General features: G+C 43.1%; 1 protein-coding gene across 1 annotated transcript; it reads right to left on the reverse strand.

Moving 5' to 3' along the window:
- Positions 1-3,513: 3,513 nt before the first annotated feature.
- LOC149301621 (uncharacterized) lies at positions 3,514-7,365 on the reverse strand. The gene is made up of 2 exons (XM_089484256.1): positions 7,354-7,365; positions 3,514-4,882 (listed from the first exon to the last, which is right to left on the reverse strand). Exons 1-2 carry the CDS (start codon positions 7,363-7,365, stop codon positions 3,722-3,724), a joined length of 1,173 nt encoding a protein of 390 aa, XP_089340382.1. The 3' UTR covers positions 3,514-3,721.
- Positions 7,366-18,280: the final 10,915 nt, after the last annotated feature.

Here is an 18,280-nt window from a genome sequence, read left to right on the forward strand (position 1 = left end):
TTCCTCCAGAGAACAGCAAAATGTAGCAATGGATGCAAACTCCAGGAAAAAAGCTTCCAGCTCAAAATGAGAAAGATCTTCCTGACAGTAAATTCCCTGAAGTCACCATGTTGGGGGCAGCAAAAGTGTGGGTTGAAGGCTGCAGAAAGTGGTGGCATGTGGGGGGCTTGGAGGGGGGGGGGGCTTTTTTGAGGAGGAGGATTTGGGTGAATAAAACAAAGGGTCTCCTATTCCCACCCTGTTTTGCTGTGGGAGGGAGGTGTCCTGATGCACGAACATATTCCCCCACATTTGACTGCAAAGCTCCCCCATCTCTGCCTCCCTCCCAGCCCAATGCTATTCCAACACAAGAAGAGAGATGACAGGGGTTTAATGCCTTTGAAAATGTTCAAGGATTTGTCCATGGAGAAGAACATTCAATACTGGAAACCAGTGGAAACCAGAGACGCCTTTTCAATGGGGCAAAAAGGAAAAACATACTAGTGCTCCAACAGAAAAAGAGGAGGTTGCTTGTATTGATTTTATGGGAACTTGTCTTCCTTCCTTCCTTCCTTCCTTCCTGCCCCATCTTTACCTGGGATCTTCTTTCAGGGCCAAAGGAGAGCTTTTCAGAAAGAAAGAAAGAATTATTATTGTTATTATTATTATTATTTCTTATCTGCATCTCTCCATGGATGGAGGCAGGGAACAATGACAGACCAAACAATACACAATATCAGTTAAGAAGACAACTTCAGTTCAAACATCCATCCATTGAAAAGAAAAAGGAGACACAGATGTATTAAACCATCCATCTTTTAAACTGATCAAAGTTTACAGTTTTAGAAAACTGCCAGGACAGGCCTGCTGCTGAAAGAGACCAGTTTTCAATGACATTTTAAGAATTAATTATAAATTAATGAAGAACGAAGGAAGGAAAGAGAGATCAGAAACACACACCTCCCTTTTAGGGTCTCCTTTCCTTTTTGGGGGGAGGGTGTTATTGGGGGGAAACCAAACCAAGTTCGGGAGGACTAGGTCCAAATAGGTTTATTGGTCCCCAAGTGAAGATGAAACAAGTAATGACAAGGTAATGCTATGTAATGAGAAGAAAAGGTCTATGTACAAAGAGCAATTATAATACACAAATCAGCTTCAATTTACCTAGTCTGAATAACATACTGATATCATGCAGAATAACATCTAAAAAATGATAATGTAGGAGCTAACTTCAGTTTATTACTATGAATAACCTACTAATCTAGGTAATACAGAATAATATCTACAAAAATAATATAAACAAGGGCAATTGTGAGTACAGGTACACAAAGGCTTCAGTACAATGACAATACACATCGATAAGAATGGACTACAACAAAACAACAAAAGGAACAATTACAAGACACAAACTGCCTCCAATATCTCTGCTCCAGGTGACCTGCTAAAATAGATGAACTGAAACTAAATAAGTGGTATTATCCCTGTCTTTGGGAATTGATGGAGGACCTTTCAAGACAAAAGGTCTTCCTCAGCCACAATGGAGCAGGCTGTCATCTGAGATACTCTAGTTCTTCAAAAAATGTGCCAGGTACGTATTTTGCAGCCAGTCTTCCTGTTTTCTCCTGCATGAAACCTGTCCTGGTTTTGGGATCTTCTGGGGAGGCCCTGGTTGCTGTCCCACAGACCTCTCAGGTGCATTTGGGGGGGAGGCAGGAGAGGGCTGCTTGGGGGCTGCACTCAGGATTTGGGATCCCTTCTTATTCTTGCCATTTTTATTAATCCCTCCCCTTTTCAATGTAAATCCTTTGTATATATTTCCCCAGATATTGCCATTTCTTTCCTACAATACATAGTAATCTTCATTATAATATTGGCGCTTATAATATCATCTCCCCTCCGTCTATGGGGTTGCAAAGGGTGGGGGCTTCCTTTCCTGGGGAGGGCATGATCTAGATCTTCCCTGTCTATGGGGCTTGCAGAAGAAGGCTCCAGGCAGAGGGGATGGTGGCCCAATATAGGCACCCTAACGTTTTCCCAAATGAGCACATTCTCCGTCTCTCTGTCCAGAGGCAGAGCCCCTTTCCCCCAAATGGCTACCGAGGGATTCCTATCTAGATGCCCCCTTTATGCCTTCTCTTTCCTTGGCACTTTCCTTCCTTTAACCTCCATCCCTTCAAGGAAGGGATCTTTCAGGCAAAGAACTAACAATGGCTTTCATGCCCTTTCTGTATGTTCCCAGGAGGAGGACCATTGATCTCTCTGCTGGCCCTCCTCTGCAGGGTTGTTGTGAAGGGTAAGTAAAGGATGTGTGTGTGTGTGTGTGTGGGGGGGGGTAATCCAGATCCTGTAGGCCTCTAAGCCTAGTTGCCAGGGGGGTGTCCCCTCTCCCCAGAAGGGGATTTGAGCTCCCTCCGTCTGCCAGCTCTTGGCTTTGGCCTAAATCTGGGCTCTTCTCTGCCCCACAGACAGAGTCCCCTTCCCCCATAGAAAACCCCTTCCCCCCAGAAAACTGTTGTTTCCAATGCTATTGAAGCCTATGCTGTCTGATGCTTTTTATTTGTCACAAAAGTCTTTTGACTGGGAGCCTCCCCTCTTCTGAACCCCATCCCAGCCCCCCAGAGATGAAGAGGGTGCCCCATTGGAAGACCAAAGAAAGGGCTTGCCAGTCCTCATCTCCCCCCAAATGAAGAGGAAGGGAAGAGGGTCTCTCCTCTACCCTACTTTCCAGGAGGGAGGGGCTCCTCAAAGCCCCCTTTTCATCTAAATGACCCTGCCCCCTCCCCCCCCATGGCCATGCCTCTCCTCAAGGGCCCCCTGCCCCCTTTTCTCATACACTTTCATACACTTTCTTCCCTTGAGGAGACTTGGAGGATGTGTTTGCCTCTGTTCTTCTTATGGCTGGGAACTGAGTTGAGGACCGAGAAGAGAAGAAAGTGTGTTTTGTCCAAATTCAGAACTTCTGTGCATCAGAGTCCAATGTGTTGAAACAACAAATAATTTTATTGAGAACACATAATCAGAAATCCAGCATTTAAGCCAGAATCGCCCTCCCCAAGCCAAAGAAAACATTGAAACCCCAAAACCTAAAATCCCACCCTCTTCCAAACCTAGCCCCCACCTCCCATTCCTAGAGACTATGCCCCACAGTTAACCAAGCCCCCTTTGCCATTCTCAGAAACTAACTCCTTTCTCTTAATCATTCCCATAACTATTCTAGCCAGCTATAAAACATCCCAGCCCCCCCCCCCCCCCCAATCTAGGTAAGCTATACCACAAATCATAATCCCCAGCCAAGTTTATAATCCAAAACAGTTATCTATATTACAGTGCACCTGCATCATATGCGGCATTCAGTATATGGTGAAAGCCACATGGGAGCACAAGTGGCGGGGCGTCTCATTCGGATGATGGAGGTGCGGGCCCATGGCGCATGGGCGCCATGGCACCACCAGATGCACAAGCCCCATTCACTTGATTAGGGCTGCATGTGTGGTATTTTGCTTATCTGGGGGGGGGGGGGGGGGCTGTTCCGGAACGGATCTCCCACCTAAGCCAAGGGCAGAATGTAAAGACAATTAAAACCTAAACTTAACAAAATGTAACTTTAAAAGATAAACAGACATATGCACAGATAAACCACAGACATACGGAGAGACAAACATTACAATCCAAATCGTAACGGCCTTTTCACCACTGGATTGAAAATAAATTTTCTGCAATCCTTCTTGAAAAAAATATTAGTTCAATGCTGGCATTTGTTTGGCTTCTCTCCTGTGTGGATGCTCTGATGTCTCTCTAGGTATGACTTCAGTGAAAAACCTTTCCCACAATGCTGGCATTTGTTTGGCTTCTCTCCTGTGTGGATGCTCTGATGTCTCTCTAGGTATGACTTCAGTGAAAAAAATTTCCCACAATGCTGGCATTTGTGTGGCTTCTCTCCTGTGTGGACTCTCTGATGTATCACTAGGTTTGACTTCAAAGAAAAACACTTCCCACAATGCTGGCATTTGTATGGCTTCTCTCCTGTGTGGACTCTCTGATGTATCACTAGGTTTGACTTCAAAGAAAAACACTTCCCACAATGCTGGCATTTGTATGGCTTCTCTCCTGTGTGGACTCTTTGATGTGTCACTAGGTGTGACTTCTGAGGAAAACCTTTCCCACAATGCTGGCATTTGTATGGCTTCTCTCCTGTGTGGACTCTCTGATGTGTCACTAGGTAAGACTTCAAAGACAAACCTTTCCCACAATGCTGGCATTTGTATGGCTTCTCTCCTGTGTGGACTCTCTGATGTGCCACTAGGTGTGACTTCTGAGAAAAACATTTCTCACAATGCTGGCATTTGTATGGCTTCTCTCCTGTGTGGACTCTCTGATGTGTAAATAGGTATGACTTTGAAGAAAAACATTTCCCACAATGCCGGCATTTGTATGGCTTCTCTCCTGTGTGGACTCTCTGATGTGTAAATAGGTATGACTTTGAAGAAAAACATTTCCCACAATGCTGGCATTTGCATGGCTTCTCTCCTGTGTGGACTCTCTGATGTTTTACTAGGTCTGACTTTGAAGAAAAACCTTTCCCACAATGCTGGCATTTGCATGGCTTCTCTCCTGTGTGGACTCTCTGATGTATCACTAGGTGTGACTTTGAAGAAAAACCTTTCCCACAATGCTGGCATTTGTATGGCTTCTCTCCTGTGTGGACTCTCTGATGTCTCACTAGGTGTGACTTTGAAGAAAAACATTTCCCACAATGCTGGCATTTATGTGACTTCTTTCTTGTGTGTACTCTCTTGTGACTAACAAATTCTTCTGTAAAAGAGGACAATGACAGACATGACTGAATCTCAGTGTTAAGAGAGGAAAGTGTTACCCCAAGGTTTAGCCCCACGTTCACCCCTTCCTATTTGATATTAAATTAATAAAATTGGTGTGAGTGACCTGAGCATGATTCTGTTCTGGATGCCCCCAAATCCATATAATGACTGTATTGTTATAGGAGATACTAAAGGAGAGATTGAAGGGGAACTGCCATGAGGAAATCAGTAGAAGCAGATAGTCAGGCCATTGAAAAATATTCCATTAAATATATGTAAAACTATTTTAATTGAAAAGTGGCATCATTTCCTGTGAGACTGCCATAGAGTGTTGAGTCAGAGCACATGGCATGATGCAAGCTAACTGCAGAGGATGCTTCATGCTGTGTGGCACCAGGAGATGACTCACGACCAGTACAGTATAAAGCTTGCATGCGGATTGATGTGGGTTGGAGTTGGGTGTACAGTGGAATATATTCCCTTAGAGTTTGGTGGAGTCCTCTTCTTTGGAGGTCTTTAAACAGAGGCTGGATGGTGCTTGGAATGTGTATTCCTGCATGGCAGAAGTGGGTTGAACTGGATGGCCCTTGTGGACTATTCCAACTCTATGATTCTATAATGCTAGTGGATTCCGGTTCCTTACCCACAGAGGCCACGTTCTCATAATTCTCCATCATTATATGATTATACATAAGTTTCTGCTTCTTTGTCAACAGTTTCCATTCCTCCTCAGTGAAATATACAGCCACATCCGCAAAGGTCACCTGCAATAGAAAATAGCCTTCATCCAGAGAGTGACTAAGCAAAAGGGGAGGAAAGCACATGGTGCATCAGAAATACTATTTTATCACTTTAGAATTCAGTCCAGGAAATAAACTTTAAATTCTGTCAGCAAGAAAAAAGCTACTACCTTTGAGATCCAGTTTGTCTCAAATATTTTCAATATAATATGCAATATTATAAACAATATAATTTAGGCTGCTTTATTATTTGTCGACACGGAAAAGCTTTTGACAGCATTAGCTGGAATTTTATGTTTGAATTATTAAAACAAATGAATATGGGAGAAGCTTTTGTTAATAATGGGAAAGAAATCTATAAAAACCAGACAGCCTGTTTAAAAATTAACGGAGAATTAACGAAAGAATTTGGTATACAAAGGGGGACAAGGCAAGGATGCCTGCTATCGCCGTTATTATTTATAACTGTATTAGAATTCTTAATGAATAAAATTAGAAATAATCCAAGGATTGAGGGAATAAAAATAAAGAAAGAGGAAGTGAAAGTTAGAGCCTACGCAGACGATTTAGTTGTAATGTTGGAGGATCCGCTAAATAATATAGAAGATGTTATGGGTGATTTAAAATGGTTTGGTAAACTTACAAGATTTAAGATTAATAAAGGAAAATCAGTGATAAAATCAAAAAATATGAGCAAACAGGAAGAAGGGGTACTGAAACAAAAAACAGGATGTGATGTGGCCTATAAAGTTAAATATCTAGGAATCTGGCTGTCCAATAATAACATGAACTTATCTGACAACAACTAAAAGACAAGGTGGGAAAAGGTTAGTGAAGAAATGTGCAGATGGTCAAAGTTAAACTTACCGATCCTCGGCAGAATAGCTGCCATAAAAATGGTAATTTTACCCAAGATTTTATTTCTTTTTATTAATTTACCAATTAGCATATCAGCAAAGATTCTAAAAATTATTTAGAAAGGGGGAAAAGCCAGAATTAGATGGACACTTTAAAAGAAACAAAAGAGAGAGGAGGATGTGCCATGCCAGATATAAAGCTATATAGATGGGCATGTAATATGTTCTGGTTAGAGGATTGGATTAGGCTAAATAATACACAAACATTAAATTTGGAAGGTCCAGATCTGAGATTCGGGTGGCATGCATACCTATGGTATAACAAAATTACTGTTAACAGAGACTTTCATAATAACCCGATTCGCAGAGCCTTGTTGGAGACTTGGAGGAAAATAAAAGCAATTTTCTATTTCAAAATACCTGTTTGGGTGTCAACGCAAGAGGCGTTTGCTAATAGATGGGACTCTGGGAAATATTGGTGCAGATATATAGATTTAATAAAAGGAAAAGGAAAACAAGAAATTACTATGAATCCAGAGAAGAAATGATCAGTGAAAAAAATGAAATAAATTGGTATAGTTATTACCAAATAAAAAGGATGTTCAATTAGGATATTAGGACAGTGGGAATTGAGATAAAATTAATGGAATTAGATGAACTGACAATGAAAACGGAAGAAAAGAAAATAGGTAAATATTATAAACTATTTAGAGAGAGAGAATTGGAAAACGAACCAATAAAACAATATATGCTCGATTGGGCAAAGGACGTGGGACATGAAATTCCATTGGAGGCATGGGAAAAAGCCTGGAAAAGGACAAATGCTTTTACCAGATCCCAAGACTTAAAATAAAATTTCCTAAAAATTAGTAATAGGTGGTATTATACTCTGGTTAGAATAAAAAAGCTCTTCAAAGGGGAAATGGATAAATGTTGGAATTGCCATAAAGAAAAGAGTACGATGATCCACATCTGGTGGAAGTGTGAAAAAGTGAGAAAGTTTTGGGACGAAATACACAAAATAATTCAACAAATATATGGTATCAAATTTAAGAAAAAAACAGAATTGTACCTGTTAAATATGATATACTTCTTGAAAAGTGAGGATGAGAAAAAAACTTGGCGGATAATGTTATACTTTATTTACATTGGCAAGGACGATGATAGCCCAAAAGTGGAAATCAGAAGAAGATTTATGGATAGATGACTGGTTATTAAAAATCAGTGAGATCAAAGAGATAGATAAACTCTCCTATATGTTAGGGAATAAGAAAGGAGATAATATAGAAAAGGGTTGGAAGCAAATTACGAAATACTGGGAAAAGAGATGGGGTATCAATAAAGACCAGGTTTAACATTAATAAAGAATATAGTAGGAAAAGGAGAAGGGCATTATAAATAGGAACCAGGGGAAAGAATATATTCAAGGAAATCAAAGTTAGAGAGGACTCTTTTTTGTTAAATATAATTTGGAGATATACATGTGGACATACATTCCCTCATTTGTTCCCCTCTTCCATAGAAAAAACTGTTATAAGTTAATAAGGAGTAACATGAGAGAGGATATGGAAAATATTTGTTGATTAATAGACGGAATGTATGTAATACAGTGGTACCTTGGGATACGAATTACCCACGTTACGAAATTTTCAGGATACGAAAAAAATTAATTTAAAAAAACTGTTTCGGGTTAAGAAAGTTTTTTCGGGTTACGAAAAAACTTTTGGTGCTTTTCGGCGCGATTTTACACCAAATCACGGCTTTTCCCCATTAGCGCCTATGGGGATTCGGCTTGCGAAAGCCTTTCGGGTTACGAAATTGACAGCGGAACGAATTAATTTCGTAACCCGAGGCACCACTGTATTAGCAAGAAGCAGAAAGACTACGGTAAATATCACACAAAAGACAGCAGATTGGGAAGTGAAGAAGAAAAAGAAGAAAAGAAGATAAGAGAGTATTGTATGTTGGAAATTGTGACTGTAATTGAACTTGTTTTTAGAACTGTTTGGGAAATACATGTTAGAAATGAAAATGAAATAATTAATAAAGCTAAATTACAAAAAAATAAACAATATAATTTAGGCCATGGCTGGGATATTGATGATGGATTAGGATACTAACCCAACACATACAGTACATTTAGCCACAAAAGAATTATGGTGCATTTAGACATTTCTTGCTGCATTTCAGAGGCTAACGTCATTTTTAATAACAGTTCTGGGGAGCACTGTGGGATTGAGGGCGACTGGGCCCACCCCATATTTAGATCCATAAATATTCTCCCATATCCCACAACATTTCGCAGATTGGAAAAGCAAGACACATGTGGACAAGCAACCCAGAAGGCACTGAATATGGTCAAAGTTGTTTAAGAGGAAGTTCTCACAAGCTAGGAAGGGCACAACAGTTTGTTTTTGCCTCAGCTTCCTGGGAAGGGCCATATCCTTTCTCCTTCTTTCCTCTCCTCTCCCCACTTTTGAGTTAATAGGCTGCAAACTCAATTGCACTCAGGAACTGAAGTGAGCAGAGAAGGGGGAAAGTGGGAGGAGGAGAGAGAAACCGGGATATTTTTAAAAGCCCCTGAAATAATGAGGTGACAGAGGATTAACCAGGACTGTCTCTGCCAAACTCAGACAGTATTTTATTTGTTTCCTTTCATAAATTGGCCCAGCAGTGGCACAGATGAAGCTAATAGGATAGTGACTCACCAAAGAGCTGTTGTACCTTGGCAACTTCTTTCTGTTGGAGCCCAACTCCCTCCGCTTGGCCTCTGTGTTGGCCATCAGGTGGGCAGGGGGTTCCTGGTGGCCCTGCACTTGGGTCACTTCCAGCAAGAGAGGCCCCAACTCCGTATCCAAGGAGGTCAAGATGACGTTCCTGAGAAAAGGGACCAGGGTTAGGATTGGCTTGGCAAGAAACCCTGCAGCAATAAATCAACTGCTGAAACCTCCAGAGGTCCCAAGTGCTTTTCCCTAGCATCAGCCCCTTTCCCAAGAAGGCTGAATCCGCACTATAGAAATAAGACACTTTGACACTGCTTTAACCACTCAGTGCTATGGAATCCTGGGATTTTACCTTTAGACACTTAGCCTTCTCTGCCAGAGAGCTCTCATGCCACAGCAAACAACAAATCCCGGGATTCCACAGGATGGAACTAGAAGAGTTAACACACTTTAGAACTGGATTATTTCTGCAGTGCAGATACAGCCTAAGTCTGTTGAAAAAGGGTAGAAGCACCTATGTCTTGTTTTTACCCTCCTAATAATGGTTTTACTTTTTAGAAAATGAGCAGTTTGCTTTAGTCTCTAATCCTTATTTTTGTTGTTCTTGTTTGTTTGTATGTTTGTTTGTTTCATTCTTGGTAATATGAGTTATTCTGGTCTGTCTCCTTCTTTCTTGCCTGAAAATCTATTAATAAGGAAACTGGGGAGACTTTTAAAACCTCCCAAAGGAGCCACTTTTGGCCTTCTTTGGGGGACAATCCTCCTCTTAGAAGCCAAAGCCCAATGTTTGTGAAGAAGAAGAATAAGGCTTGTGTTAAAACTCTCCTCCCCATTTCTGATCCCTTTTAAAACCCATGTTCCCCAGAAACAGCAGAGTTGTGTAATAAGAAAACCCTCTCAGAAAAGAGAAACAAAAGACACACAAAGAGACGCACTTCCTTCGTTTTGGCCCAAGGAGCCTGGCCTCCTTCTGACTCTGGAGCCTCAGGAGAGAGGCTGTTCAACTGAAGCCTCAGAGAAGGTTCCGGACCATTATTCCCCACAGGCACAAGCAGCACACAAAATGGCCGCCAGAACGCAAAATGGTCACTGGAACACAAAAGGCCACCAGAATACAAAGTGGCTGCTGGAACACAAAATGGTTGCCTCTTCCTGAGCATTTGGCAGTTGGTAGTTTGAGGCCTTCAGGGGAGAGAGAGAGACTGAGGGGAAGAGTGGAAGGAGGTCCTGGAGGGAGATATAGAGCCTTCCTGGGATATTCAGAACTTTATCACACTGCGTTCCTTCCACGCGTTCTGAGAACGGAACGGAAGGAGTAGGGATGAGTGCGGAACGAGTGGGGGACGGATTTTACCGCACGCATCCGTCCCTCATTCGTTCCGTTCCCCCTCTCTTCCGTTCTTAATCCGTTCCAGAGGGGGAAATTTTTGAGAACTGTTCTGAACAGTTCTCAAAAAGCGTCCCCTTTGGAACGGAAGGGGCAGGGAAGAGAGGGGGAACGGAACGAGTGAGGGACGGGTGTGTGAGGTAAAATCCGTCCCCCACTCATTTCCGTTTCCTGCCGGGCCGGGCCGGGCCGAGAACCCGGTGCGATAAACTTCTCAGTGTTCGCTTCCTAACGACTGGGTTTTTGGCCTCATAAAGGATTTGGGGCAAACTGCCAATGGGATTTACAGTGTATTTCCTGGGCTGGATCTCCCAGCATCCACATGGCCAGAAAGAGGAGGGAGCCCTGCCCTGCAGTAAGGCCCCTCCAATCCCTATGAACTGAGGTCTACAACTCCCACATATTCTTTCTTTCTTTCTTTCTTTCTTTCTAGCTGCCTTGTGTCAGTGGTATTACTGCTTTTTTGTCATTGTGTGCTTCCTCCAAGTTGTTTCTGACTTATGGTGACCATAAGGGAAGCCCTTCGCAGGCTTTTCTTGGCAAGATTTGTCCAGAAGTGGTTTTGCAAGTGCCTCCCTCTGAGGCTGAGAGAGTGTGAATTGCCTAAGGTCACTCAGTGGGTTTCTGTGGCTAAGAATACATTTGAACCATGATCTCCAGGGTCATAGTCCAATGCTCCAGCCACTAAGCCACACTGTCTCTTTCTTGAGGCTTTGTAGTTTTTTGTGGTGTGGCTCCAAGTCATTGCCGACTTCTGGCGAACCTCTCCTGGGGTTTTCTTGGCAAGAGTTGTTCAGAGGAGGTTTGCCATTGCCTTCCCTGAGGCTGAGAGAGTGTGACTTCTTGCCCAAGTGACCCAGCTGGTTTCATGGTGGACGGGGGCAATGGACCCTGGTCTCCAGAGTTGTAACTCAACACTCAAACCACTGCACCACACTGCCTCCCATTCCCATGTACAACCTGAGAAATAAGTGCAGACTTTTTCCTGTTCTTCATGTGTGTCTTCAAGTCATTTCTAATTTATGGCAACCCTAAGGCAACCTTATCATGGGGTTTCCTTGGCAGGTTTCTTCAGAGAGCGTTTGCCATTGCCATCTTCTGAGGCTGAGAGAGTGTGACTTGCCAAGGGTCACCTAAGTCCAAAACACAGTGCAGCAATAATCCAATCTGAGACCGCTTTAACTGCCCTGGCTCAGTGCTAGAGAATTCTGGGAAATGTAGTTTTGTGAGACATTGAGCCTTCTCTGTCAGAGAGTTGTGGGGCCACAATAAACTCCAGTTCCCAGGATTCCCTAGTACTGGGCCAGGGCAGTTAAAGCGCTCTGAAACTGGACTATTGCTGCCGTGTCTTTTGGACCTTTCTTGGCCACAAATTGTCCATAGCCTGCAATGCATCTCCTAATTCTGTTGGCAGTCCCTCCCTCCCAACACTTTCTCATTTCCCCCCAAAACCAGCACAAAGCTGGCAGATGGAAAGAGGTTTTAAAGCAACATTTAAATCTGCAGTATTTTATTAAAAAACTAAATATCCCAAATGCTATTATCAGTTTTGTAGTTTTATTACAGAAAGACTTAGAGTGCAAACTCCTGAAATACCTTTATTTTCTGGAGTGAGATGTTTTTTTCCAACTGACTCACTGTGATGATCTCCGGTGGTCCAAGCAGCCAAACTGCGGCCCTGGAATAATAATAATAATAATAATAATAATAATAATAATAATAATAATAATAATAATAATTTTATACCCCTCTCTTCAGCCAAACTGCTATCAAAGTGTCTTACAAATTGTTAATTAGACATTTAGACATTATGGCTCTTAGCCCAGAAGACCCTTAAATTCCTCAAATCACGCTGCCATCATCCAGTGAATTATAAAAGGGTTTCCCTTAACCTACACTGGGACCAGTTGAGGAACCTTATTTCTCCTTCTTTACTGATCTTCCCAAGCATCAACCGATCCAAGACACGTGTAAAAGGAGTGTTCAGTAGTAGATATTTACTATAAATAACAAAATATAACTGAAATATAAGTCATGCAAGATATTAAGAATCTTGCAGTTACAATATTTGTAAGTATATAATGTTCAATTCATAAAAGCTATTAAAGAAATAAATAAACCTAAGCATCCAATTCTGAGACTAACTTCCAAGATCCGCTCTTTAACTCTCTCTCTCTCGATCTCCAACCGACACAATTCCCCCAACTGTCTCTTGGTCTCTCAGACCTTATATCTCTTTCTCACGGAAGCTTCCAGAAGAACCTTCATCTTGCTCTCTGATTGGTCAAGAGAGCCTTCTGTAGCAGTGATGTCAGTCTGCATTTGCATAAACCTCCCTTTACTGCCTGAAGAAGACCTCCATTGACTGGAGCCCAGTCATTACACTTTCCCAAGGCAAGGCTTGCACCTATTTCCCAATGTTCTTCTTGGGGTCTGCCTTCCAGTTTTTTTCCAGGTCTTATGGTGACCTTATGGGAGTCTCTGAAAGGGTTTTCTAGGCAGGTTTCTTCAGAGTGGGTTTCCATGGCCATCCTCTGAGGCTGAGAGAGTGTGACTTGCCCAAGGCTTCAGTTCTTTCGGAAGACTCTTTGCTTTATTTTCTAGAAGGCAGCTGAGGAGTTGCTTCTTGCTCTGAAGAATGAGAGGAACCTTCTGGCATCCAAAAGGCTAACATTCTCGGGAGTTATGTCTGATAATATGAATATATAGGATTGCAATACCTGTTCATTTATCAAAAGGTTTCATATCATAGAATCTCATAGCTATGTCCCTTAATAGCAGTTAACCAAATTAAACAGTATATAAAACAAAAACATGAAACAAGCTAGATAAGGTAACTGTTACATGGATTTGTCATTGGTTGACTGGCCGAACCCAAAGGATGCTCAGCAATGGCTCCTTTTCATCCTGGAGAGAAGTGACCAGTGGGGTGTCCAACTCTGTCCTGGGCCCAGTTCTATTCAACATCTTTATCAATGACTTGGACGACAGAAACGGGGGCATACTTATCAAATTTGCAGATGAGACCAAATTAGGAGGAATAGCTAATACTCCAGAGGACAGGATCAAAATTCAAAATGACCTAAACAGACAAGAAAGCTGGGCCCAAGCTAACAAAATGAAATTCGACAAGGAGAAATGTAAGGTACTGCACTTAGGGCAGAAAAATGCAATACACAGATATAGGATGGGGACACCTGGATGAATGAAAATACGTGTGAAAGGGATCTAAGAATCAAGTAGACACAAGTTCAACATGAGTCAACAGTGCAATGCGGTAGCTAAAAAGGCCAATGCTATTTTAGGCTGCATCAATAGAAGTAGTGTCTAGATCAATGGACATAATAGTGCCACTCTATTCTGCCTTGGTCAGGCCCCACCTGGAATATTGTGTCCCGTTCTGGGCCCCACAATTTAAAAAGGGTGTTGAGAAACTGGAGCATGTCCAAAGAAGGACAACTAAAATAGTGAAGGGTCTGGAAACCATGTCCTATAAGGAATGTCTTAGGGAACTGGGGATGTTTATCCTGGAGAAAAGAAGGTTAAGAGATGATATGATAGCCCTTTTAAATACTTGAAGGGATGTCGTATTGAGGAGTGAGCAAGCTTTTTTTCTGCTGCTCCAGAGACCAGGACCCTGAACCATGGATGCAAGATCCAGGAAAAGAGATTCTGCCTCAACATTAGGAGGATCTACCTGACAGTTTGTTGTTCGACGGTGGAACAGACTCCTTCCTCAAAGTGCAATGGAGTCTCTTTCCTTAGAGGTCTTTAAACAGACACTGGATGGTCATCTGTTGAGGATGCTTTGATTGAGAGTTCCTGCATGGCAGGGTTGGACTGGATGGCCCCAGTGGTCTCTTCCAATTTATGATTCTATGATTCTGAGATCACAATGGGGCAGTCTCAATGCTTCAGGTAAGGAGCACCAGCCTGAAATCAAAATGGACAGACTCGATGCAAGAGGGAAGGAGCATTAGCTTTAGGTCACAATGGGCCATTCTCAATCCTTCAGGGAAGGTGCTTCAGGCTGAAGTCAAAATGGGCCAGTCTCATTCCAGTCTTAATCCTTCAGGTAAGTAGCACAAGCCTTGAATCACAACAGTCCTGTCTATTAGCCAGTCTCAGTCCATAAAGCATCAGCCTGAAGTCCCAATGGGCCATAGTCAATCCTTCAGGCAAGAAGGATCAGCCTGAGATCACAATGGGACAGTATACATGCTTCAAGTAAGGAGCATCAGAATAAAGTCACAATGGGCCAGTCTCAAAATGGCCGCTGGAACACAAAATGTCTGCCAGAACACAAAATGGCTTCCTCTGCTCAGCACTTGGCAGTTGGCAGTTTGAGGCCTTCAGGAAACCCATAATGAAGATTGTAAGGTCCCTAAAGTCGGGAGTGACCCCAAACAGGATTTCCCAACCTTCACAATACCTAAAGGTTTTCCTGATGCTCTAATATAGAGACTCCCTGAGACAGTCAGTATTCTCAAGCAAAGGAGGGCCAGGAGAGCCCCGGAGAGGCTTATCTTGGGGTGGCTCTGGATCTCTGGTGCTGCAACAAACTACAAATCCCAGGATTCCACAGGATGGAGCCAGGAGAGTTAACGCAGTTTCGAACTGGAATATTTCTGCAGTGCAGATACAGCCTGAGTTGGTTGTAAAAGGGTTGAAGCACCCAAGTCTGGTTTTTCCTTTTTAATAATGGTTTTACTTTTCAAAAAATAAGCACTTTGTTTTTCTGTCTAATCCTTATTTTTGTTGTTGTTTGATTCATTCTTGGTAATATGAGATGGTCTGGTTTGTCAACTTCCTTCATGCATAAAAATGTCTTAATAAGAAAACTGAGGAGACTTTTAAAACCTCCCAAAGGAACCACTTTTGGCCTTGTTTGGGGGGCAATCGTCCTCTTAGAAGCCAAAGACCAATTTTTATGAAATATAATAATAAGGCTTGTATTAAAACTATATTCCCCATTTCTGATCCCTTTTAAAACCCATGTTCCCCAGAGAGAACAGAGCTTTGTAATAAGAAAACCCTCTCTGAAAAGATACACGAAACCCTGCATAGTGTTGCCATCTCAAGGGTCTTAGGCTTTGGGAATGTGTGCCTTTGGCCAGTGTCCGTGTGGCTGGGGCTCCAGGGTCCCTCAGTGTTGCCAATCTGGTGACTTTCACACCAAAATGGGTACTTTTCAGAGCCTTTGGTGTGATTTTGGTGGTTGGTTTTAATGGTACTTTTGAGAGTTGAAATAAGTATTTGGTGAGATGTGGGGGGGGGATTTGGTGAGTTTTGGCCAAACGTTCGGGGAATTATCTTCAAGGCTTGTTGGCAACACTGCCTGCCTTCCATATTAACTGCAGGAGGAGCCTGTGAGGGTGGGGCAGGGGGCGGGGTCTTCCAGCTCCTCTTCCCCCATTGGCCAGAATGAAGAAGGGGAGGAGCTTCTGCCTCTCTATTTAGCTCTGTGTGCGGAAGAATGAACGAGGAGCAGAGAAGGGGACAGAGAGAGAGAGAGAGAGGGGGGGGGGAAGGGAGGGAGGGAGGGAGTAGAGTAGAGTAGAGTAGAGTAGAGTAGAGTAGAGTGGCAGCAGAGGGACAAGGCCTGGAAGCGGTAGGATTCACTGCTGTGCTGAGGGCTGGCTGGGCCTGGCTTGGGTCTACTTTATTTTGGCCACTGCCCCCATGGAGGGGAGGAAGGAGGCCCAGCAGGCCTTCCAGGCATGGGCCACTCTCTCTGAAGGAGGGAGAGTGTGAATCGGATCCCCAAGTGGGTTTTTAATGCTTTTAATGGTGGCTCTCACATAGGAGCAATGGAAGTGGTGATGGTGATGATGATATTATCAGGCTGCCACCACCCCTTAATCATCATCAATGCCACCTCCCTGGGCATTCCTGTTTTGCACCACTGCAATTGCCATGGCTCAGTGTTCTGGAACTCTGGGAATGTACTTTTAGTTTGGCATTTCAGGTGTTGCCAAGGTTTGGAAATCCTGTTTGGGGTCCATTCTGACTTTGGGCCCCTTTCATCCTCCATTTTGGGTTCCCTGAAGGCCTCCAACTGCCAAGCACTGAGGCAGAGGCAGCCAATTTGTGTTCTGGCAGCCATTTTGTGTTCTGGCATCCATTTTATTGTCTGCTTGTGACTGTGGGGAATAATATTTTGGAACCTTCTCTGAGGCCTCAGTTGAACAGAGGCTTCTCTTTCTCTCCTGAGGCTCCAGAGAGAGAAGGAGGCCAGGCTCCTTGGGCCAAAAGGAAGGAAGTGTGTCTCTTTGTGTGTCTTTTGTGTCTCTTTTCTGAGAGGGTTTTTATATTACACAGCTCTGCTCCTTCTGGAGAACATGGGTTTTAAAAGGGATCAGAAATGGGGAGGAGAGTTTTAATACAAGCCTTATTATTATTATTCTTCAAAACTTTGGGCTTTGGCTTCTAAGAGGAGGCTAGTCCCCCAAAAAGGCCAAAAGTGGCTCCTTTGGGAGGTTTTAAAAGTCTCCCCAGTTTCCTTATTAATAGATTTTCAGGCAAGAATGAAGGAGACAGACCAGAATAACTCATATTACCAAGAATGAAACAAACAAATATAGAAGCAAACAAGAACAACAAAAATAAGGATTAGAGACTAAAACAAACTACTTATTTTTTTAAAGGAAAACCATTACAGTGGTACCCCGGGTTACGAATTTAATTCGTTCCGCCGCCACTTTCGTAACCCGAAAACTTTCGCTAGCCGAAAAGCCCATAGGCGCTAATAGCGAAAGCCGCGATTTCGTGCGAAAAAGCGCCGAAAAGCACCAAAATTTTTTTCGTAACCCAAAATAACCTTCGTAACCCGGAACTGTTTTTTTCAATGGATTTTTTTCGTAACCCGGAAATTTTGTAAGGCGGCGCATTCGTATCCCGGGGTACCACTGTATTAGGAGGGTAAAAACAAGACATAGGTGCTTCTACCCATTTGAAACCGACTCAGGCTGTATGTGCACTGCAGAAATAATCCAGTTCTAAAGTGTGTTAACTCTCCTGGTTCCATCCTATGGGATCCTGGGATTTGTAGTTCGTTGTGGCACAAGAGCTCTCTGGCAGAGAAGGCTAAGTGTCCCAAAGGTAAAATCCCAGGATTCCCTAGCACTGAGAGCGTTGTCAAAGTGCCTTATTTCTATAGTGCGGATGCAGCCTTCTTGGGAAAGGGGCTGATGCTGGGGAAAAGAGGAGGAATGCAGAAGGAAAGGAGGACGGACGGAGGCCACCCTCAGCTGGACTGGCCTCCCTGACCGGTCAAGACCTCAGCTGAGTTGTGGACAATGGGAATTCTTAATATTAATATTAATATCTTTCACTGTTGATTGTAATGAGGGAGAGGGATCAGGTTTCTACTTCAATGGAAGCATCAGGTTAATTTTTAGGTGTTGTTAAGTTTGGAAATCCTGTTTGGGGTCCCTTCCGACTTTGGGGCCCTTTCATCCTGCATTTTGAGTTCTCTGAAGGCCTCAAACTGCCAACTGCCAAGCAGTGAGGCAGAGGGAGCCATTTTGTGTCCTGGCGGCCATTTTGTGTCCCGGTGGACTTTTTTGCTTCTGTCAGCCATTTTGTGTTCTGGTGGACATTTTGTGCTGCTTGTGACTGTGGGGAATAATGCTATGATTGAGATTTCCTGCATGGCAGGGGTTGGACTGGATGGCCCTTGTGGTCTCTTCCAACTCTATGAATCTATGTTCCGGAACATTCTCCGAAGCCTCAGTTGAACATGTCAGGAAATGACATGGATGTGGCCACTAGGTGG

Source organism: Sceloporus occidentalis, unplaced genomic scaffold (assembly GCF_023333645.1).
Source record: "Sceloporus occidentalis isolate IW3139 unplaced genomic scaffold, rSceOcc1.0.p SCAF_21, whole genome shotgun sequence".
Lineage (NCBI taxonomy): Eukaryota > Metazoa > Chordata > Lepidosauria > Squamata > Phrynosomatidae > Sceloporus > Sceloporus occidentalis.